Source organism: Carcharhinus amblyrhynchos, chromosome 9, assembly GCF_965287045.1.
Source record: "Carcharhinus amblyrhynchos chromosome 9, sCarAmb.v2.hapA, whole genome shotgun sequence".
Taxonomy (NCBI): domain Eukaryota; kingdom Metazoa; phylum Chordata; class Chondrichthyes; order Carcharhiniformes; family Carcharhinidae; genus Carcharhinus; species Carcharhinus amblyrhynchos.
In genome coordinates this window covers 107,922,582-107,947,365 of record NC_137332.1, presented here as the reverse complement: position 1 = coordinate 107,947,365, position 24,784 = coordinate 107,922,582, and the positions used below count along the sequence as shown (strand labels likewise).

The 24,784-nt window shown below is 42.7% G+C and overlaps 1 protein-coding gene across 2 annotated transcripts; it reads left to right on the top strand.

Moving 5' to 3' along the window:
• The first annotated feature begins 2,359 nt into the window (after window positions 1-2,359).
• On the top strand, window positions 2,360-24,673 carry LOC145348528 (uncharacterized). 2 transcript variants are annotated; one of them, XM_080196718.1, is made up of 5 exons: window positions 2,360-2,443; window positions 3,960-4,337; window positions 18,949-19,050; window positions 20,031-20,086; window positions 24,422-24,673. In XM_080196718.1, the coding sequence occupies exons 1-5, from the start codon at window positions 2,368-2,370 to the stop codon at window positions 24,554-24,556; spliced, it is 747 nt and encodes a 248-aa protein (XP_080052844.1). In that variant the 5' UTR covers window positions 2,360-2,367; the 3' UTR covers window positions 24,557-24,673. The 2 variants fall into 2 exon arrangements, with proteins under 2 accessions (XP_080052844.1, XP_080052843.1); XM_080196717.1 differs by having other exon boundaries at window positions 24,419-24,673.
• The last annotated feature ends 111 nt before the right edge of the window (window positions 24,674-24,784 follow it).

Below are 24,784 nucleotides of genomic sequence, written 5' to 3'. Positions count from 1 at the left end.
GTTCTCATCACTGTCTAAGTGAAGACATTTTGACCAAATTCATTTAGTAGTGGCTTTCCTAACTTAGTTTGGAATCCCTTCACAACTGGAAGAAACATCTGTCAGTCGTCCCAACAGTATCCTTTCATCATTTTAGAGACCTCTATCAGATTACCTATCAGACTTTTCTTTTTTAGAGTTTAGCCTATGCAATCTTTCCTAATAATTACAGCCTAAAGGAGATCTTGGGGTAAATTTTACTATCCCATCCTCCGCAGGAATTGGAGTGGGGGAGGGGCGGACCATGGAAAGGTCCATTGACCTCAGGCCGGATTTTCCAATTTCGGAGCGAGCAAAGCCATAAAACCCCACCCCTTGTTTTGCAAGCTTTGTGTTCAAGTCCCACTGTTGATGACCAAGGATTTTCATAATGCAGCCACACAGGTTGAGTATTCAACCTGTAATTCCTTCCACACAGGATGGTAAAAGTGAGAAGGATTCTTGCTTAGTCATGTAATGGAAAGATGCGTTTACAACACCTACAACATGTGTGTAAAAGAGTATATTGCCCATCCGTGTTGCACATTGTGGCACTGTGGGTCAGAAAAGTTGAGAAACACCCTCAGAATTCTGGTTTAATTTTGGAAATCTTTTTTTCAGTGCTTCTACATTCTTTTGTTAATATGGAGATTAGAACTGTATGCAGTATTTTAAACATGAATCAATCAAAGTTTCACGTAGGTATGTTATACAACTTGTTTCACTTTGGATTCTCATCTTTCAGAAAGGAGCTTCTGTTTTATTTGCACGTGGCTTCGTTAATCTGTATTGCTACTTTTAATGATCTACTCAAGATCTCTCTGACCCTCTGTTCATTTAGGTTCTTAGTTCTGAAGGAATGTATTATTTATTCTTATCTCCAATGAAAACACGATATCTCACGTCTGTCTATACTGGAATTAATTTGCTATTTCCAACAAATTTCCTGATGGCTTATAATTGGTTGCAATCTTTAAGAGAATCAGAGGATCCTTCTAGCGCAGAAGGAGGCCATTTGGCCCATCAAGTCTGTACCGACCACAATCCCACCCAGGCTTTATCCCTGCAACCCCACACATTTACCCTGCTAATCCCCCTGCCACAAGATCAATTTATCATGGCCAATCAATCTAACCCACACATCTTTGGATTGTGCAAGGAAAGCAGAGCACCCAGAGGAAATCTACGCAAACACTGGGAGAAAGTGCAAACTCCACACAAATAGTGATCCAGGGCCAGAACTGAATCTAGGTCACTGGTGCTGTGAGGCAGCAGTGCTAACCACCATGCCACTATGCGCTCCGTTTCCTCTGAATTAACTTTGCTCCTAATGGGGTGTCATCTGCAGAGTTGATATGCTATCTTGAATTTCTCATGTGTGTAAATTGGGATCAATTGTGATCTCAGCACCGACCGCAGCGGGATATAATTGAGATTTAAAAAAAAAATTGGTATAGGTTTAAGAGATATGAAACCAAGACCGGTTAAGATGCAGAGGTCTGTACTCGTGGAATTTAGAAAAATGAGGGAGAATCTTATAGAGACGTATAAGATAACGAAGGGGATGGATAGGGTAGAGGTAGAGAGATTCTTCCTGCTTAGAAATTTCAGCAGGACTAGAGGGCACAGCCTCAAGATAAGGGGGGGGCGGGGGGGGTGGCAGTTTAGATCAGAGTTGAGGAGGAACTTCTTCACTCAAAAGGTGGTGAATCTCTGGAATTCTCTGCCCATTGAAGTCGTGGAGGCTACCTCGCTAAATATATTTAAGTCACGGGTAGATAGGTTTTTGATAGGCAAGGGAATTAAGGGTTATGGGGAGAAAGCGGGAAAGTGGAACTGATCCACTTCAGATCAGCCATGATCTTATTGAATGGCGGGGCAGGCTCACAGGGCTAGATGGCCTACTCCTGCTCCTATTTCTTATGTTCTTATAATTTAACTGCATAAAGGGACAGGCTTGAGGTGTTGAAAAGTCTATTCCTGTTCCTAGCATGAGTTGTGCTAATGTGTCATCAGGGGTTATGGCAGAATATTGCAAGACCCCAGTGGTAATTCAATCTTCTGATATCAAGACCACAGTTTGAAAACCTATGGTAAAAGGCATCTAGCATGTTTCGAGAGCACCGTTCAGCCAACAGGAAATGCTGTCGATTTGGTTCTGACGTTGACCACGGAGCAAAATAATGTTGATTTCTACATTGCGGAATTCACTTCAAGTTGTTGCTGCCGAACCTCATCTGTTTCCTTGACTGGAGTTTGGAATAGTATTGCTGCTGTTATTCCCACAGTGACTGAACAATCATTCCAACAAAACTCCACTGTCAGCGGTTAAACAACATCTGTAACTAAATGTTACTCAAAAGAAATTGGGCTTCCACATTGCTTGATATCTCTCTTTTTGCTTTTACTCCCTTTGTTCTGATTGGTGAGTGTGTCTACAATTAACGTATAAAATATGTTTTAACATTGACTTGGATTGTGAAAGATGGAGGAATGATCTGGGATAACACATGTTTACTGCACACAATGCTTATGAAAATATATCTGCGTGTTCATCTGTTGCAACTCTGCTCAAATAAGAATTGTGTTTGATTTTTAATGGTTGTTGAATTTGACCACTGCATATCCGTACAATCCCTGTAGTGCAGAAGGAGGCTATTTGGCCCATTGATTCTGCACCAATGCTTCGAAAGAGCTTCTTACCCAAACCATCAGCCAAGTCTAGAATCGAACCCGGGCCCTGGCGCTGAGAGACAGCAGTGCTAACCATTGTGTCACCATGCTGCCTGACCCTGTTCTACATTATTCCAATATCAGCATTACTTCCATCAGTTAGTGTATAACTCTGATGTAAAAGTGAGTTAGACCTGTCAGAAATATTAGTGATTTTTTTTATTCATTCATGGGACATGGGTGTCACTGGCTGACAAGCATTTATTGCCCATCTTTAGTTGCCCAAGGGCAGTTGAGAGTCAACCACATTGCTGTGGCTCTGGAGTCACACTTAGGCCAGACCAGGTAAGGACAGCAGATTTCCTTCCCTAAAGGACATTAGTGAACCAGATGGGATTTTCCTAACAATAGTTTCATGGTCATCAGTAGATTCTTAATTCTAGATTTTTTTTAAGTGAATTCAAACTCCATTACCTTCCATGGCAGGATTTGAAACTGCGTCCCCAGAACATTAGTTGAGTTTCTGGGTTAATAGTCTAGCAATAATACCACTGGGCCATCGCTTCCCCTTAATGTTACTATGAAATGTCACACAGTGCAAAAGACGCGCTGATTAGGTGCATTGACCATGCTAAATATTCCCTCAGTGTACCCAAACAGGCGCTGGAGTGTGGCGACTAGGGGATTTTCACAGTAACTTCATTGCAGTATGGATACATTTTTAAAAAACTGATGAAAAATTTTCAATGTGTAATGTGAATCAGGCCTTCCACAAATATGAGTGAAATGTTATCATGAAATGTCATTGCAAAGACCCCAGTTACAATGAGCTGTGGAGCATAATGTCCTTATTGTACGATCATCATGTAGTGTGTTAATACAGTGAATGTCCACTTCAATATTTTACAGCACAGTGGTTAGCACTGCTGCCTCACAGTACCAGGGACCTGGGTTCGATTCCTGGCTTGGATCACGGTCTGTGTGGAGTTTGCACATTCTCCCTGTGTCTGAATGGGTTTCCTCCGGATGTTCTGGTTTCCCCCCCATAGTCTGAAAGACGTGCTGGCCATGCTAAATACCCCCTTAGTGAACCCAAACAGGTGCCAGAATGTGGCAACCAGGGATTTCCAGAGTAACTTCATTGCAGTGTTACTGTAAGCCTACTTGTGACTAATAAATACATAAATGTTATTGCTTGAACAATTTTGCACTGATTAATTCGACATTGTCGCTTTTATACTGAAACAATTATTACTTCCACCTTTAAGCCGCTGTAACAGTGAGGATGAACCAGGACAGTCTTAATGGAACAGTTAATCAGTCTGTGCTCCTATCCGCCTCTTACACAATCTCAGACAACAACGGGTACCTCCGGATCAAATGGTTCAGAAAAACTGGGGCGCGAATTGTGGACTATAGATGCATATCGAAGCGAGACAACATGCACACAGGGCGATGCCACTACCTTTCTGTACCTGAAGACTATAAACGTCGAACTGTCCTTTTCCCAGAAAATGCTTCCTTGCTGTTGAAAGATTTGCAACTGAATGACAGCGGGATATATGAATTATCCATTAGTCACTCAATGGGGACAAAATCGGCCAGTTTAATGTTAACAGTGCAGCCACAGGACCGGCATGGAACGGGTAGGCAATTTTTACAATTAAAGTAACTATTCCTACAATAATATATTTACTTGTATAGCTACAGATATCTAGTGATTTCATTGTTTTTATAGCAACACTAGGCACAAAATATTTTGATTTTTTTTGTGTTCTGAGTTGCAGCAAGCTCATTTGTAATGAAAATTAACAACCCCATTATATTTATACCGCGCTTCAACACAGAAAATATTCCTTCGCAGAAGGAATCTCCAAGCAGATTTTGACAATTACCGAAGATTGTATTAGGTTAAAAGCTTGGTTACTTTGGGGAGTCCTTGTGAAGGAGACTGATAAATATGTATTATATATAGAGAGAGAGATGATGTGGCGACGCCGGTGTTGGACAGGGGTGGGCACAATGAGAAGTCTCAAAACACCAGATTAAAGTCCATAAGGTTTATTCGGAGCGCCGCTCCTTCATCAGGTGAGTGGAGAGGTAGATTTCATAAATAACTGCCCTGGCATGAGATAATTCATACCTCTTTCGTCTGTGATTATCCCTCTCTCCGCTCGCAATGTCTGTCCCTGTAAAACTTTGATTACCTGAAAGGACTCACATTCCAACAATTATTTTGCAATTGTGTCTTTGCTCATAAATGTCCTGTTTGTGAACCCAACTCTCCACTCACCTGATGAAGGGGCAGAACGCCAAAAGTTTGTGATACCAAATAAACTTGTTGGGCTTTAATCTGGCGTTGTGAGACTTGAGAGAGAGAGAGAGGTGAGAGATTTGGAGGTGGGGGGGGGGGGAAATGCACCATTGTTAATGGTTTAGCAAATTACAATTGGGAATGGTCAAGCGTTCACAGCTAAGGTAAAACACATCTGGGGGAATTGTAGTTCTGCAAAAAAAAGTCTCGATAGGAGGGAATAAAATTTTAAAGTCATTTTGGCTAGGCTGCTGAGTAGGATATACAGGTGGATCTTGCATCTAATGTTCACCCTTTTAAAAGCTTATATACCTTGATTGGTGGCATTGTGGACAGTGAAGAAGGTTATCTAGGATTGCAGCAGGATCTTGATCATTTGGGCCAGTGGGCTGACGAATGGCAGATGGATTTTAATTTAGATATATGTGAGGTAATGCATTTTGGTAGATTGAGCCAGGGCAGGACTTACTCAGTTAATGGTAGGGCACTGGGGAGAGTTATGGAAAGAGGCTTAGGGGTACAGGTTCATGGTTCCTTGAATGTGGAGTCACAGGTGGACAGAGTGATAAAGAAGGCATTTGACATTCTTGATTTCATTGATTAGAACATTGAATACAGGAGTTGGGACACCTTGTTGAAATTGTACAAGACATTGGTAAGGCCACACTTGCAATATTGTGTACAGTTCTGGTCACCCTATTAGAGAAAGTATATTGTTAAACTAGGAGTGCAGAAAAGACTTACTAGGATGCTACTGGGACTTGATGGTTTGAGTTATAAGGAGAGGCTAGATAGATTAGGATTCTTTTCATCTGGAGCATAGGAGGCTTAGGGGTTATCTTATAGAGGTCTGTAAAATAATGAGGGGCATAGATCAGCCAGATAGTCAATATCTTTTCCCAAAGGTAGAAGAGTCTAAAACTAGAGGTCATAGGTTTAAGGTGAGAGGGGAGAGATACAAAAGGGTCCAGAGGGGAAATTTTTTTCATACAGATGGTGGTAAGTGTCTGGAACAATCTGCCAGATGTAATAGTGGAGGCGGGTACAATTTTGTCTTTTAGAAAGCGTTTACACATGTAAGATGGATTTGAGGGGTATGGACCAAATGCGGACTATTGGGACAGCTTAGTGGTTAAAAAAAGGGGTGGCATTGACAAGTTGGGCCAAAGGGTCTGTTTCCACGCTGCAAACCTCTGTGACTCACTATGCCTATTTTAGCTCTGATCACTGAAATAAAGTCACAATGTTAATCTATTCATCTGAGCAGAACTTTCATCTGGTTTCTGACCCATTCATTTTAAGGTCAGGAAAAAATGCCACGTAAAGTAAAGTAAAGTTTACTTATTTGTCACAAATAGCCTTACATTAACGCTGCAATTAAGTTACTGTGAAAATCCCCTAGCCCCACACTCCTGGGTACACTGAGGGAGAATTGTGTGCAAACTGGTGTGAAGGTTGTTCAAGTAATTAATCAAAAAATATTTCTTTATGCAAAGATTGGACTGAAAATCTCCTGGGGTGGGAATCAGAAAGGAAAAAACTCCTGACACAATTCCAGGGGCACGTTGAGTGATGCGGGCTTGTGTGGAAGGATAAAGTTGAAATATCCATCACACCATGACTTATCTTCGATAGTTTCCTTTAAAATTCAGTGAACAATGATTGTCATTGGAATGCACTAAGCGTTGGCCCATTAATATCAGCAGCAATCACTTAGAATGAGGCTTCATCACAAAATTAATCACTAATATTTAAATTAAAAAACATTCATACACTGGTCAACACAGAAGCTTTCAATGCTTACTGAGAGAGAACTGACTGTATCCCCGTGACCTTATTTTCTAACCATAATTATCATTTTGAAGCCAAAGCCTGATAAACTTTTCCAGACCACACAACAAGAGTTGACAAGTTAGAAATAGGTTCACAACGTGAAACTCATCAATTGTCTCTTCATTCAACATAATAACAATTTAATAGTTGTACAGTGCCTTCAAAACCAGGGTTCAACAAAGTGATAGAACCTGACAGTTCAGAGAGAGATTGGGGCACCATGTTTAAAGGGTGTATTGATCAGGGCACAAATAAACCTCCACCCTCCCCTACCATGGAGATCTCAGGGGCTCCCCAACTGCAATTGGAGCCAGCACCTCTCCCCACCACACCCATACAATGGTCCATGCCGGCAACTCCCCTCCCTCCACATTTCCCCCTGAATAACAGACCCCTACCACCAACCAAATAGCCAATGCCAGAATCCCTGTCTGCTCCCCCCCACAACTACAATTAAATGAAATCTCCACTTCTCCCTCATGAGGCTCCCACAAAGGTTCGCCCCCACCCCCCCCAAGCAAAGGTTGGCACTGCCAGGTTAGCATGGGCATGGTGTCAACATGGCAGTGCCAATCTCTGCCAGGTGGCAATGCCATGGGACAGTGCCAGGGCATTGCCCAAGGGCTATACCCACCTTTATACCTCCAGGGGAGGACCCTTACAACCAGAAGGCAGTAATAGACAGCAGGCAGCGGAGTGAGTGGGAGCAGAGTGAGAGCTATAAGGGCTTTGGCTCGCAGGGCTTAGGCGAGAGCAGGCTTAGGCAAGGTGAGGTACTAGTTCCATGTTTCCTGTGTTCCATTTCAGTATATATAATTCCAAGGGTGGTCAGGTACATGGCAGGGTCTATGGGGAGACGCTTTAGCTGTGTTAGGTGCCACATGTGGGAGTTCCTGGAGGCATCACGTCTCCTGAAGGCCCACATCTGCATCAAATGTTTAGAGCTGCAGCATTTGAGGGGCCGAGTCGGGCATTTAGATCTGCATTTAGAGGACGCATTTCTGGTCAAGGAGAACGAGGAGATAATGGCTATGAACCATGGACAAGTGGAGGTCCCAGGGCCTGGGGGACAGGTTGGGTGGGTAACTGTTAGGAAGGAGAAGAAGAAGAAGAAGAATAGTCCTGGTCCAAAGACTACCCCAGTGGCCCCCCAAAAGGCATCAACAGGGGTATAAAAGGTATGTCAGGAGGGCCAGAATGACTCAGAGGGAAGGAAGGGGGCTGGCAATGAGATAGTGGTGGGGGATGGGAGGGTCAAAGGAATTGATAGGCGGTTCTGTGGGCAGAAGCGTGACTCCAGGATGGTAGTCTGCCTCCCTGGAGCAGGGGGTACAGGACGTATCAGAGAGGATAGAGGGAATTTTGAAGGATGAGGGGACCCAGGCAGAAGTAATAATACACATAGGAGAGAAGGACGTAGGAAGGCAGAGCAGGGCAGATGTATGTAGGCAATTTAGGGAGTTGGGGGCCAAGCTGAAGAGCAGGGCCTCCAGGGTGGCATTCTCTGGGCTGCTGCCTAGTACCAGCAGGGCTAGGAATAATGAGATCATACAGCTGAATACGTGGCTGAGGGATTGGTGCAAGGTAGTGGGCTTTACTTTTGTCGATCACTGGGAAGTATTTGTGAGATAAGGGCACCTGTACAGGAGGGATGGGGAGCATTTGAATGGGAGGGGGACAAATGTCTTAGCTGGGAGGTTAGCTGGAGTGTTTAGGCAGGGTTTAACCTAATGGGGGGGGGTGGGGATGAGACTGATAGCTCAATAGGAACTGGGATTAGGATCGAGTTGGGTGACAGGGTAGGTTTGGTTGAAAGGAAAATTATCAGGGGGAAGGAGGATCCGAGTGGGCCTGGAAGGTTGGATTGCGTCTGTTTTAATGCAAGGAGTGTAACAGGTAAAACAGATGAGCTTAGGGCCTTGATGTTCGTGAGGAATTTAGATGTGGTGGCAGTGACGGAGATGTGGTTAAAGGAAGGGCAGGACTGGCAGCTGAATATTCCTGGGTACAAGTGTTTTAGGTGTGACAGAGGAGGGTTGAAGAGAGGTGGTGGGGTGGCGCTGTTAGTAAAGGAGAACATCACAGCAGTGCAGAGGGAGGACAATATGGAGGAGTTAGGGATTGAGTCGCTGTGGGTGGAGTTGAGGAATAGGAAGGGAGCGATTACATTGCTACGGGTGTACTATAGGCCACCCAACAGCCCGAGGGCAGTGGAAGAAGGCATTTGTAAAGACATTTTAGATAGGTGCAGAAAGAATAGGGTGGTTGTAGTGGGTGACTTTAATCTTCCTGGAGTGGATTGGAAGGTGCCTAGAGCTGGGGGTTCGGATGGGGAGGAATTTGTAAAATGTGTGCTGGAAGAGTCCTTGGAGCAGTACGTAACCAGCCCGACTAGGGAGGGGGCTAGACTGGATTTAGTTTTGGGTAATGAGCCGGGTCAGGTGGTTGAGGTTGCAGTAGGCGAACATGTGGCTAACAGTGACCACAAGTCTGTCTACTTTAGGATAAAAATGGAAAAGAATGAGTGCTGTCCGAAGGGGAGGGTGCTGAACTGGGGGAAGGCAAGCTATAGCCAGATTAGGAAGGAGCTGAATGATACTGATTGGGAGAGGTTGTTAGCGGGTAAGTCCACGGTTGGCAAGTGGGATGCTTTCAAGGGCAAACTGATAATGTTGCAGGAAAGACAGGTGCCAGTAAAGAGGAAGGATGGGAAAGGCAGAATTAGACAGCCATGGATTGCAGGGGATATTGAGGACTTGGTCAGGAAGAAGAGAGAGGCATATGTTAGGTCTAAACAACTGGGAACGGAGAGAGCAGTGGAGGAATATAGAGAGAGCAGGAGGGAGCTCAAAAGGGGAGTTAGAAGGGCAAAAAGGGGGCATGAAATGGCTTTGGCTGATAGGATTAAGGAAAATCCAAAGGCATTTTACTCTTATATTAGGAACAAGAGGGTGGTTAGAGGGAAAATAGGTCCTCTTAGGGACAAAGGAGGGGAACTATGCATTAAGTCTGAGGGAATGGGGCATATCCTGAATGAATACTTTTTGTCGGTATTCATGAAGGAGAGGGGCTTGGTGTCTTGTAATGTCTTGGAGGGAGCTCTAGACCAGTTGAAGGAAATATCCATTACGAGGGAGGAAGTGTTAGGGTTTTTAGGTAGCATAAAAACTGATAAAGCTCCGGTACCTGATGGCATTCATCCCAGGCTGCTTAGGGAGGTGAGAGATGAAATTGCTGGGCCTCTGACACAAATCTTTGTCTCTTCTTTGGACACAGGTGAGGTCCTAGAGGACTGGAGGGTAGCTAATGTGGTACCGCCGTTTAAAAAGGGTAGTAGGGATAACCCTGGTAATTATAGACCAGTGAGTTTGACATCGGTGGTAGGAAAGTTGTTGGAAAAAATTCTTAGGGATAGGATGTATAAGTGTTTGGAGCGTTGCGATCTGATTAGGGATATGCAACATGGCTTTGTTCAGGGAAGTTCTTGCCTTACGAATCTGGTAGAATTTTTTGAGGAGGTGACAAAAACGGTTGACGATGGGTGAGCTGTTGATGTCATCTGTATGGATTTCAGTAAGGCGTTTGACAAAGTCCCTCACGGTAGGCTGGTAGAAAAGGTTAAGGCACATGGGATACAAGGACAGGTAGCTAGATAGATTGAAAACTGGCTAGGCAACAGGAGACAGAGAGTAGTAGTGGAAGGGTTCTTTTCTAGCTGGAGGTCTGTCAACACTGGTGTGCCAACACCAGGTTTTAGTCCAACCTATTTATTTGATAATATTCTCACTAGCTTTCGAGGGGACAGCCTCTTCGTCAGGTGAATGGAGAGTTCTGGCCTCAGACAGAGCATATAAAGCACAGACAGTTTAGAGATTACTGATTAAAATGCGAATCCTTACACCTAACCTGCTGTTCAAGACCTGAAGTGGCTGATAATGTGAGTGGTAGGAGCACTGATCACAGTTTAAAGAGATGTGTATTGTCTCCAGACAGTACAAAGTAAGCTTACTGTACTGTCTGGAGACAATACACATCTCTTTAAACTGTGATCAGTGCTCCTACCACTCACATTATCAGCCACTTCAGGTCTTGAACAGCAGGTTAGGTGTAAGGATTCGCATTTTAATCAGTAATCTCTAAACTGTCTGTGCTTTATATGCTCTGTCTGAGGCCAGAACTCTCCATTCACCTGACGAAGAGGCTGTCCCCTCGAAAGCTAGTGAGAATATTATCAAATAAATAGGTTGGACTAAAACCTGGTGTTGTCAGACTTTTTACTGTGTTTACGCCAGTCCAACGCCGGCATACCCACATCATGACATAAGAACATAAGAACATAAGAAATAGGAGCAGGAGTAGGCCATCTAGCCCTTCGAGCCTGCCCCGCCATTCAATAAGATCATGGCTGATCTGTCGTGGCTCAGTTCCACTTTCCCGCCCTCTCCCCATAACCCTTAATCCCTTCTCTTATCAAAAACCCATCAACCCGCTTCTTAAAAATATTTAGCGAGGCAGCCTCCACCACTTCAACGGGCAGAGAATTCCAGAGATTCACCACCCTTTGAGTGAAGAAGTTCCTCCTCAACTCCGTTCTAAACCGCCTCCCCTTTATCTTGAGGCTGTGCCCCCTAGTCCTACTGTCTTTTTTGAGCGGGAAGAGTCTCTCCACCTCTATCCTATCCATCCCATTCATCATCTTATACGTCTCAATGAGATCTCCCCTCATTCTTCTAAACTCTAACGAGTACAAGCCCAGTTTATTCAGCCTCTCCTCATAGCTCAACCCCCTCAACTCCGGTATCAGCCTAGTAAACCTCCTCTGCACTCCCTCCAGGGCCAAAATATCCTTGCGCAGGTGCGGCCACTGGTGTGCCGCAGGGCTCAGTACTGGGGCCTCTTCTCTTCGTAATGTATATAAATGACTTGGAAGAGGGCGTACGTGGTGTGATCAGCAAGTTTGCAGATGACACCAAGATGGCAGGATTGGCGGAGAGCGAGGAGGATTGTCAGGTGACAGAGCAGGACATAGATAGGCTGGTATATTGGGCAGATAGATGGCAGATGGAATTTAATCCTGATAAATGCGAGGTGATGCATTTTGGAAGGAATAATGCAGGGAGGAGTTACATGATAAAGGGTAGACCAATTAAGAGTATAGAAATGCAGAGAGACCTGGGAGTGCAAGTGCACAAGTCTCTGAAGGTGGCAACCCAGGTGGAGAAGGTTGCAAAGAAAGCTTATGGAATGCTAGCCTTTATAGGAAGGGGTATAGAGTATAAGAGCTGTCGTCTAATGCTACAGTTGTACAGAACGTTGGTTAGACCGCATTTGGAGTACTGCTTCCAGTTCTGGTCACCTTACTACCGGAAGGACGTAGAGACCCTGGAGAGAGTGCAGAGGAGGTTTACCAGGATGCTGCCTGGTATGGAAGGACTGGGTTGTGAGGAAAGATTGGGTAAACTGGGGCTCTTTCCCTTAGAAAGAAAGAGATTAAGGGGGGATCTGATAGAGGTGTATAAAATAATGACGGGTATAGATAGAGTCAACAGTGGCAGGCTTTTGCCTAGATTGGAGACAAATATCACAAGGGGTCATGAGCTAAGGGTGAGGGGGGAGAAGTATAATATGGATACTAGAGGGTGGTTTTTCACACAGAGGATCGTGGGGCTATGGAATGCACCACGAAGTAAGGTGGTGGAGGCAGGCATTCTGGAATTGTTTAAGGTTTACTTAGATAGGCACATGAGTGAAACAGAGATGGAGGGTTATATAAGACGATTTTAAAAAGGGTCAGAGCCTCGGGACGTTACTGGAAATCTAATGCTGCATGTTGATGTTTGGTCTCTTTTACTCCGCAGGTGTGTCGGTCCACCTTGTTGTCTAACAAGGGGCATGCACATGGTGGGTCGTGCGAGGGCTGCTCTTGGATGTTTCGAGAGTGGCCTAGTACTTCGCATTGTTGTGTGTGCTTAAAACTGGACCAGCTGATGGGCACCACAACAGCTCAGTGACTATCACTGCTAGCTGTGCAGATACATGGATTTGGGCCAGTGTCTGTGGGAGTTTGCGCATTCTCCCTGTGGTTGTGTGAGTTTCCTCCGAGTGCTCCGGTTTCCTCCCACACCCCAAAGATGTGCTGTTAGGCTGATTGGTGTAACAAATTGTCCCTAAACTATTCTCCCCTGAATGTGGTTTCCAATGGGGGTACCATATGCATACACATGGGTCAAGGTAGGTGTAGGAAAATGCTTTGTTAAGATGGCGGCACGGGCTCGTTGGGCCGAAGGGCCTGCTTCCTGTGCTGGGTTGTTCTTTTTTCTTTGTTAACTGGATGCAATACTCCAGCTGATACTTTAGCAAGATTTTTGAGTAGGTACCATGTGGTAGATTGTTGCATATGATTAAATCTCATGGGATCCAGAGTGAGGTAGCTAAATGGATACAAAACTGACTTAGAGTGGTTATAGAGGGTTGTTTTTCAAGCTGGAGACCTGTGACCAGTGATGTACCTCACTGGATTCATTGTTATTTGTCATTTGCTATTAATGATTTGGATGAGAATATAGGAGGCATGGTTAGTAAGTTTGAAGATGGCACCAAGATTGGTGGCATAGTGGAAAGTGAAGAAGGTTATCTTGGATTGCAAAGGGATTTTTATCAATTGGACCAGTGGACTGGTGAATGGCAGAGAATTTAGATAAAAGTAAGGTAATGCATTTTGGTAGATTGAACCAGGTCGGGACTTACTTAGTTAATGGTAGGGTATTGAGGAGAGTTATGGAACAAAGAGATTTAGAGGTTCATATCGCCTTGAAAAGTGGAGTCACAGGTGGACAGAATACTGAAGAAGTCATTCAGTATGCTTTGTTTCATTGGTCAGAACATTGAATACAGGAGTTGGGATTTCTTGTTGAAGTTGTACAGGATGTTGGTAAGGCCACACTTGGAATACTGTGTACATTTCTGGGCATTCTATGATAGAAAGGACATTATTAAACTCGAAGCAGTGCAGAAGCGACTTACTGGGATGCTACTTGGACTTGATGGTTTGAGTAATAAGGAGAGGCTGAATAGACTGGGACTTCCTTCTCTGAAGCATAGAAGGCTGAAAAATGACCATACAGAGATCTATAAAGTAATGACAGACATAGATCAGTTAGGCAGATAAGATAGTCAATATCTTTTCCCAAAGATAGGGGAGTCTAAAATGAGAGGGCGTAGTTTTAAGGTGAGAGATACAAAAGTGTCTAGAGGGGCAATTTTTCACACAGAGGATGGTGAGTGTCTGGAACAAATTGCCAGAGGTAGTAGTTGAGGCAAATACAACTTTGTCTTTCAAAAAGCACTTAGACAGTTACATGGATAAGATGGATATAGAGGGATTTGGGCCAAATGCGGGCAATTGGGACTAGTTTGGAGTTTAAAAAAAAGGGTGGTATGGACAAGTTGAGCTGAAGGGCCTGTTTCCATGCTGTGAACCTCTGTGATTCTATAATAGCCAGAACTAGATGCAATACTCCAGCTAAGGCTGAATGGATGTTTTGTACGGGTTTATCATAGCTTCTTTCATCTTGTTCTCATTTTGTCACTATTGATAAAGCTGAGAGTTTTATATGTCTAATGATAGCCTTAATGATCTGTCCTGTCACCTTCAGTGGTCATTCCACATAAACGTCTAAGTCACTCTGCTTCTGCACTTCCCTCTCCCGCACCCGCACCTCACCACCCGACTTACTCTGATGAATCATATGAATGAATAGGTATTAATCCGCTATGTCATAGTGTCCATGAATAAATATGAATGTGGATTTTATATTAAAGTTTATTTATTAGAGTCACAAGTAGGCTTACATCAACACCGCAGCAAAGTTACTGTGAAAATCCCCTAGTCGCCACATTCCTGCCTCTGTTCAGGGAGAATTTAGCGTGGCCAATGCATCTAACCAGCTAGTCTTTTAGACTGTGGGATGAAACCAGAGCACGCGGAGGAAACCCACGCAGACACAGGGAGAATGTGCAGACTCCACACATTCAGTGACCCCAGGCTGGGAATTGAATCTGGGTCCCTGGAGCTGTGAGGCAGCAGCGCTAACCACTGTGTCACTGTGCCACCAGCTGTTAATTTTACCTACAACGAAGAGAATGTATGAGTAAGAATTAGGCAGATGGAACAGAAGGAGGCCATTTGTCTGCACCAGTTTCTGAATCCAAATGAGCAACCATTATCCCACACAAGGGAGGGAATCCTTATATTCCTAGATTTACCTTGGGTGGCATTATTACAAATCAAGGTCAAAAGCCAATAAAGGCATTGATTTTGTCCACCTTATATTTAGATCTCAAAGTTAAAACCTTCTTGAAATTTGCAGTCTCAGTAATGTCAAAAGTGGCCTAATTTGGAGACAAGGAATAAAGCCAAAGTTGATGGAAAAAATAAGATTTATATTTATGTTAGCAAATGCAAGTAATTAACTGGAAACCTTTAATTCTGCCACAACAATGGCTTAGGATCTATCAGTCAAATACAAATAGGATGTAGCCAGAGTTCCAGATTTTACCAGATTAGAGGGTCTTCACTTTCCAAATTAACTTAATAATGAACTTAATTAATATTAGAGTTTGTTCTGAATATTTTAGTGAAATATATAAACATGTACTTGCTGCGTAGACATAGTCAAGAAACAAACATCAGTCAAAATTTGATAAGCTAGCATTTTTTTTTATTTATCTTCCCGTGCTTCACTGTGAAAACTGTTTTGTCTTTTCTGGAGAATAAAGCTCTGGTCTATCCAAACTTATTAGATAGTTGTAGATTGTTGCACTGATATCATCTGGGGAGTTTTGTTGGTACTTTCACCAGAAATTCTTTTTGCAATGTGGAGGCCATACTGCATAATACTCTAAACATGAGTTAACCAATGATCTCGTTTTGAATTCTAATCCTTTGGAAATGAAACTACTTTTTCACAATGTTCTTCCAAAAGCTTTGTTCATCTGCATTGCTGCTTTTAATGATGAGTGAATCTTCCCTTCTTAATCCCTTCATTCCTCTATCCTATTTGAATTCAGAGGAATCCATGACCCCCTTATTCCTCCAACCAAAATGCAACTCTTACTTTGTATTATTTGGCTATTTACACTTTCATTCTGTCTTTTTTTAATACTGTCTAATATTTGGCACACTATCCCACAGTATAAAATCTGCCCCCTAATTTAGTGCATTCCACAAATTTTCATATTATACCTCAGAAATCCAAATCATTTAGGTAAGTGGTGAACTGCAGTACAGACACAACTAGATTTTTATTTGTTCAGGATATCATTCAAGGATATGGGACTCAGGCACTTAAATTTTGATTTGATTTGATTTATTATTGTCACATGTATCACTATACAGTCAAAAATATTGTTTCTTGCGCGCTATACAGGCAAAGTGTACCATTCATAGAGAAAGAAATGAGAGTGCAGGATGTAGTGTTACAGTCACAGCTAGGGTGTAGAGAAAGATCAACTTAATGCAAAGTAGGTCATTCAAAAGTCTGACAGCAGCAGGAAAGACGCTGTTCTTGAGTTGGTTGGTATGTGACCTAAGAATTTTGTATCTTTTTCCCGACGGAAGAAGGTGGAAGAGAGAACGTCTGGGGCACGTGGGGTCCTTAATTATGCTGGCTGCTTTGCTGAGGAAATGCAGACTGGGCACGATCTATAAATAGTGGTAGAGGCTTGAGTATCTGAATGGTCTATATTCATTGTCTAATGTTCCAAAGCAATTTTGCTCCATCCAAATTAACATGAGACATCAGAGGCAATTCTACTGTCTGATGCCAAGACCGCCTTTCGGAAACTTATGACCTAAGGCAACAAGTTTCAAGGGCAGCCTATATAGCAAACAGGAAATAATATCAGGGTGTCTATTTGGTTCTCAGGTTAACCACAGATTAAAGCAAGGTTGATTTGTAAGTTAATAGCTTCCATTCAATGCTTCGCAACCAAACCACATCAGGTTTGAACAGTATCACTGTTGATTTTTCCACCTTGGCATTAACTAAATAATCCTTCCAATCAAACTCAACTGGAAACAATTAAACAGAATCTATAACAAAATGTCACTTAAAGGAAATATGTGTTCAAGCATGTGTGGTGTTTACTTTTACACTTACAGTCTCTTTGCTTTGATCAGTAAGGGTTGCTACAATATTTGAAATGTATCTTTTAATGCTCATATGGGTTGCAAAAGAGTTGGTGCAATCATCTGGAATGATAGGTGATGGGTCATAGAATCCCTACAGCACAGAAGGAGACCATTCAGCCCATCAAGCCTGCACTGATAACAGTCTCACCCAGACTCCATCTCCGTAACCGCACATATTTACCCAGCTAACCTATGCATCCCAGGACACTAAGAGGCAATTTAGCATGGCTAATCAACCTAACATGCAGATCTTTGGAGTGTGGGAGGGAATTGGAGCGCCTGGAGGACATGGGCCACCTCACTATAGGAAGGATATGATTGCAGTAGAGGGGGTCAGAGGAGATTCGCTGCCTGTTGCCTGGAATGGAGTATTTGAGCTATAAGGAGACACTAGATAGGCTTGGTTATTTTCTTTGGAGAAGAGAAGGCTGATGTGGGGATATGATTAATATATATAAGATCATGAAAAAGATGTACAGAGTGAGTAAGCAGCAACTGTTACCCTTGATGAAGGGGTCAATCATGAGGGGGCATAGTTTTAGACTAAGACGTAGGAGATTCAGCGGGGACTTGAGAAAACATTTTTTTCGCTCAGAGGGTGGTGGAATCTGGAATACACTACCTGGGCGTGGGGGGAGGTCTTTCAGGTAATACACTACCTGGGAAGGTGGTGGAGGTTGAAAATCATGAAAAAATATTGGGATGAACATTTGAAATATCATAATATTCAAGAATTTGGGACAAGTGCAGGAAAATGGGATGAGTGCATCTTTAGTGGTAGATATTGTCAGTGCGGACTCAATGGGCCAGATGGCCTTTTCTACACTGTATGACTCTATGAGCCCAATTTTACCATTTTGTTTCTAAGTGCTGAAATTGGGTGTGTTTCAGATCCGACTTTTAAACCTGTTCTCCGGGGCCCCCCCTAAGCACTCTGCCTGAAAAAATATCAGTGATTCTGAATCACGCTGCGGAAGCCTGTTTGGAGGGGGGGGAGGTGGTTGGCAGGCTTATTGAGCCCGAAAGGCTGCAGCTCCTATCAGAGCCTTCAACTGCACATGCGCAGTAAAAAGAAATAGGAAAACGCTCCCCTGCCTCATCATTTCTGGGCCAGGTGGTGCGTTCCCCCCACCGGCCCCCACAGACATTGCCCCACTCTCACAATGTAAGTGACCTCCTTATTCCCCCTCACCCCACTACCCAGACCGATCACGGCCCACTGCTCCCCTCCCCCACCCCCCCACCGATTGCATGCAGAGTGGCAGCGGACCCCCATTCCTCCGCCCACACCCCCAACACTGATCACACGCAGAACTTTTTTTTATCTAGGTAGAGTCTACTGCCTACATCCTAGGTTAGGTAAAAAGCTACGGCAAAAGAATCGGTACAGTGCCAATGCAGGCTATTCAGTCCATCAAGCCTGCACCAACAACAATCTCTCCCAGTCCCTATTCCCATAACTCGATGTAGTTATCCTGCTAGTCCGCTTGACATGGAGGGGCAACTTGCCACGGCCAATCAACCTAACTTGCACACCGCTGGACAGTGGGAGGAAGCCAGAGCACTTGGAGGAAACCCACGCAGACATGGGGAGAACATGCAAACTCCACACAAACAGTGACCCATGGTGGGAATTAAAGCCGAGTCCCTGGCTTTGCGGGACAGCAGTGCTCACCACTCTGCCACTGTGCTGCCCACAATCTTAATTAACAATAGTGCAAATAATTCATTGCAAGCCTTTAGTTTTGGACAACAGCCTAGGATGTAGAGATGGAATATAAATAATGAGGTAGATGAAGATCCACATATCCCCAAAAGAGCTCCTACTATTCCCAAAGCGTTTCTTGGAATGGAAATTAACAGCAGTGAGCATTCTTACTGTTTCAATATAATGACAAAATCTTTACTTATTGCACAGATACAGACAAGAAACGAACACCAGGAGTTGAAGCCAAAGTTCGATATTTAACCCTTGTTGTTATCTTGTTCTTTGTATGTTTCACTGTGAAAACACAAAGAGGTGAGTGGCATTGCTGTGTGACAGTCTCAGGTACACATACCTGTGTTGGCTCTACATTTATAATTACAATGTTAATTAAAAGATTATAATGTAGATTATAGGAATTGATGAAAGATTTATTCCTTTGTTCCAGGTGAGGTCAGTTCAGCAATATAAAAATGATAGATTCTTGTTGGCTTGTGTAATGTCATCCATTTTATTTCCAATCTTTATTGTCATTTATCTGGAATACTGTTTGGACTGGAATCTATAGGAATGGGATGAAATGACTACTTTATACTCTGTCTAGGATTATTCTTTGTTAAAATTAAGGGGATTAAACTCAGAAGAGATATAAAATGAATCCTGCCAGCTTCCCGATGTGGGGCTGGAGTTAGAATTGTACCCTAAGGGACAGATGTAACACAACTGATAAACTTAAATATCCTGTGTTTCCAAAATAGATAAAATTAACAAAACATTGCATTAACGGGAATGATTTTCTCATTAAGAACACAAGACATAGAAGCAGTAGTAGGCCATCAGGTCCTTCAAGCCTGTCTCGCCATTCAGTGGCACTAAGCACTGATCGGGAATTATAAATCCTTAAAAAGTCCTGAAAGAATTCCGATTCTTATTGTGAATGTCAACATTAGCTGCACGGTCAACTTGAAGTAAACACAACTGAACAAGTCTCAGGTGACCTTACACTGTCTGTAGTATTTTTAATGATCTCAGAGCAGAGAAAATCCTATTGTATAATCTTATTGTATACAATAAAGTTAACACACACGAATACCACTGCTGAAACTGTGACATTCAGTCAGCCAGAGACATTGTCTGTAAAAATGAATAATCTGTAAGCACGTTATATATGCAACTTTATCTCCACAGTATTCTTCTTAAAAAAAGTACAGTTATTTGAAAATGAGAATATTAATCTAAATTGTGTATACCCAGAGTGATATCAAAGAAAGATTAAGGAGAGTTTTCTCCCTTAGGTTGCAAGCAAATGCAGAAACAGACAGAAAAGGAAAATGCTACTTGGGATGGTCGGGTAAGTGGAATATTTTGTGGAAAAGGTTATTTAAGTTTAAAGTTTATTTATTAGTGTCACAAGTAGGCTTACATTAACACTGCAATGAAGTTACTGTGAATATCCTCTAGTTGCCATACTCCAGCGCCCGTTGAAGTACACTGAGGGAGAATGTAGTATGGCCGATGCACCTAACCAGCACATCTTTTGGATTGTGGGAGGAAACTGAGCGTCAAGAGGAAACCCACACAGACACAGGGAGAATGTGTAGACACCACACAGACAGTGACCGAAGCCTGGAATTGGACCCAGGTCCCTGGAACTGTGAGGCAGCACTATTAACTACTGTGCCACCGCCTACTTGATAGAAATTAGTTTTCAGATGACAATTCCCAATCCGACAGCTTTTCCAGCTGATGGGAATTCCCCAGTGACCGGAGGTGCCTTTGGTGGGTAACTCAAGTCTCACTGCCATTTAGAAAGGTGGTGACAAAAACAGCATCGTCGACTAAGTTCTTCTCATGGAGGTCCCTTGTTGAGGACCCACCTCCGACACTTCAGCAGAGACATTTTTCCAGACTGTTTCTGACCATCCAGGGAACCACAGGCATGATTTTTGTCACTTGACAAATCTGAGAAAAAGGAAATTGCAAAGAGCCCTATATGGCCTTTCTTAATTTGTCCCATGACTTTGGCTCCAACAACTCCAAAACACTCTGGAAACTTGTCCAGAGATTTGGATGCCCAGCAACTTATGTTACTCTTCTGCAACTGCTGCATGGCAGCAACCTTCACAGTGAACTGGAGACTGAGCCCTTTTGTATCTGAACGGGTGCCAAGCGAGGCTGTGTGGTTGTGTCAATTCTCTTCAGTATCTATCTCAGTCTGGTCTTTCATTCCAACTTCCATGAGGCTGATGATTGAGGTTCAACTCAGTGAGAAACTTTTCAATCTCAACAGGCTGAGAGACTGGTGATCCTCCAGTATATCCAGAGCTTACAATACACTGACCATCGTACAATTGTGGCCCATATTGCAGGTGACATTCAGACTGTCGCCCCTTCCTCCAACCTCCTGAACTCTTTATGTAAAAGGATTGGTCTCTCACACATCAGCAAGAGCAAAATCTGTCAACCATCCTCCCTAGACCAGCACCTACATCTGCAACTTGTTACAATTCAAGGTCTGAAACTCCAAGGTACTTTAAGAAGTCAGCCTAGACCATCAGGGGCAGCACAATGGCACAGTGGTTAGTACTGCTGTCCCACAGCACCAGAGCCCTGGGTTCTATTCCTGCCTCGAATCACTGTGTGGAGTTTGCACATTCTCCCCATGTCTACCTAGATTTCCTCCGGGTGCTCCAGTTTCTTCCTACACTCCAAAGATGTGCAGGTTAGATTGACTGGCCATGCTGAATTGCCCTTTAGTGTTAGGGGATTAGCAGGGTTAATATGTGGGTTTACAGGGATAGAGCCTGGGTGGGATTGTAGTCAGTATAGACTGCACTGTAGGAATTCTATGATAAGTTTTGCACTTTGAATTTGGCATGTTTCATTCCAGATATGATTCAAATGACCCGCGAGGGAGCTTTTATCAAATAAAGTTTATTTAAGAATAAAGTTAATACATAGAAAGAAAAACAGTAAAACTTTTACCAATTACAAACAAGGAAAAAAAACCCATGTTATGTAAACCTTAACAGCCCAATGTATTATTCCAACACAACATAGTTACCAACATACACTCCAGTTTCCGTTTAGCACAGAAATGATGTATGTTCATGCAATTTATTTCAGCTCTGTAATATCTGCCGTGAATTAGTCCTTTGGCTGGAGAATTAAAGCTTTGGCTTTTCCATTCTGGAACTCCCAGCAGCTCAAGGCAGAGATAGAGCCACTGTTTGTCTTGAGCTAACAAATCACCAACAACAAAATTTTCACTCCAGAGAAACAAGAAAGACTGTTTCCATCCAGTCAGCAGAATTTCTAATATCAGGGAGAGAGAGAGAGACAAATCATTGCATCTAGCCTGGAGTCCAAACGCCTCTTAACTAACCAGCAACCAAAACTGAAGATAAAAGAATGCCTGTGAGGAAGACAAAATTGTCCAACCTGACCTGTCACTCATTCTCCCAACCCCCCCACCGCCCCAACAATCCCAAAAAGGTCATAAACTCCAAGAGAGTGCATTAGGCCTAGATTAAAAGAAATAAAGTCCCATTAAATCATTCAAGCAGCAATGAAAGGACATCTAGACAGGCAGCTCGGTGCCTGCTTATAACTGCAGAGAACATGCTTAAAATACATTCCCTAGAGGTTGGTTATAATAACAATAATTAATAACAAGCTATTGTTATTGATGAGTAAACTTCACAGGTCACTCCCCATATCTTAGCAACTATCTTTTCAAAAGGAAATCCACCTCCCAGTCAGTACAGCCTTTGTTTTTTATACAGTGTGACTCAGAATCTAGATCATTATAGCTGAAAACTAAGAACGTTCTAAGTAACATACAGCTTATTATTAGATTTTTTAATAATATTAAAATACAATGTCTGTTTGTAGCCTGTTTCATACATCCTTCTGACTGTGATGGACTGTCCAAAAACAGAACTTGTATTTCAATTGAATTTCTGATCAATGCCTGCGGACAAATAATTTCTTAGCCCTTCCTGCCGGTCTGTTAGAGGTTTAATTCTTCAGTGCTTATGTGACCACAAATGTTCCATTGTCATCTAGTTGAGGTTGTGTCAGATTTCAATCTCTATTTATCTTTGATCTTGACTCAAGGCTTGTGCAATATGTAGATACCAACTGGCCTCAAAAGATAAAAATAGCTGGGAGGAACATGACTGGCCACTGAGGTGACTGGTCATGTATGCCTCATCACAGAACATTAAAAAAAATGCTTCCGGTGTAAAACTGGTCTCCAGCTTACAACAGAATGGCCGACAATAGTATGATCTTAAATCTTTCTTTTTCTCGCTCATCGCAATTTTCAATTCAGGAAAAAATCCTCATAATCTCCAGGACAGATTAAAGCTGAAAATAAAGATTAACGTCCTTAACCCAATGGCAGGGAATATATGTCTTTACATAAATGTTGAAGAAAGATGCAATTGGCCATGCTGAATTGCCTCTTAATGTCCCACGATATGTAGGTTAAGAGGATTAGCGGGGTTAAATTGTGGGGTTATGTAGATAGGGTGTGGTGGTGGGCATGAAAAAGGTGCTCTATCAGGTACAGACTCGATGGGCAGAATGGCCTCCTTCTGCATTGTAGGATTCTATGACCAATCATACATTCTGCACAGGAAAAGCTAAAAAAATTAGGCTGATGACATTTATTCAGGCCAATGCATGAAATTGACATCTGCTATATTCCACTTCTCATTGTATCAAGTTTGAATGGTTGACGGAGCTTTGTTCACTTCTCCAAGGCACATCTAACTTCCCCCTGACATTGCCAACAGTCAGTTACAGAGTGAGAGGTAACCTGAGATTTGGGGCAGAGATTTGTTGCCCACACAGGTGGACAGAATGGTGAAGAAGGCATTCGGCATGCTTGGTTTCATTGGTCAGAACATTGAATACAGGAGTTGGGACGTCTTGTTAAAGTTGTACAAGACACTGCTAAGGCCACACTTGGAATACTGTGTGTAATTCTGGTCACCCTAATATAGAAAGTCTATTAAACTAGAAGAGTGTAGAAAAGATTTACTAGAATGCTACCGGGACTTGATGGATTGAGTTATAAGGAGAGGCTGGATAGACAGGGACTTTATTCTCTGGAGAGTAGGAGGCTGAGGAGTGAATTTATAGAGGTCTATAAAATAATGAGGGGCATAGACAAAGTAGATAATCAATATCTTTTCCCAAAGGTAGGGGAGTCTAAAACTAGAGGGCATAGGTTTAAGGTGCGAGGGGAGAGATACAAAAGTGTCCAGAGGGGCAATTTTTTCACACAGAGGGTGATGACTGTCTGGAACAAGCTGCCAGAGGTAGCAGTAGAGGCAGGTACAATTTTATCTTTCAAAAAGCATTTAGATAGTTGCATGGGTACAATGGATATAGAGAGATATGGGCCAAATGCGGGCAATTGGGATTAGCTTAGGGGTTTAAAAAAAAGGGCAGCATGGACAAGTTGGGCTGAAGGGCCTGTTTCCATGCTGTAAACTTCTATGACTCTATGGTTCTAAGAACATTCAACTTGAAATGTTTAGTTTGTTTCTCTTTCAATTGATAATGCTGATCGGCTGTGTATTACTATCACTTTCTATTTTGTTTCAGATTTGTAACATGTGTCATACTCTGTTTTTATCTAATGATGTTCAATTGTATTTTTATTCGATAGCAGAAGTCATCAACAAGCGATCCTGCTGTGTTATACAGTGATATGAAGTCACGTGAATCCACTGGAACTACTGAAAGGAATGTCTACGTTACTGACGAGGACATGGAATATGGTCGAATTCAAATATGGAGGGACTGATTATAAAATAATGATTACGCTGTCTATATTGGACCATTCTGCAATAATATCTTAATTCTTACACTTAATGTAAATGAATGAAGATGACTATGTTGACTTGAAGCATTGAACTGATCTTCCAGTCTTAACGATAAAAGCCAATTCTCCCAATTAATATCTGTATTTTGTAGAATTTATATTTTGTCGTGTTTATATTTTTATTTCATAGAAATAGTGTTTTTACATTTG

Coding starts and splice junctions, on each gene's coding strand:
- LOC145348528 (XM_080196717.1), top strand. CDS start 2,368: ATGTTACTCAAAAGAAATTGGGCTTCCACATTGCTTGATATCTCTCTT. Junction 2,444..3,959: donor TACTCCCTTTGTTCTGATTG/GTGAGTGTGTCT, acceptor TCCACCTTTAAG/CCGCTGTAACAGTGAGGATG. Junction 19,051..20,030: donor CACTGTGAAAACACAAAGAG/GTGAGTGGCATT, acceptor TTTCTCCCTTAG/GTTGCAAGCAAATGCAGAAA.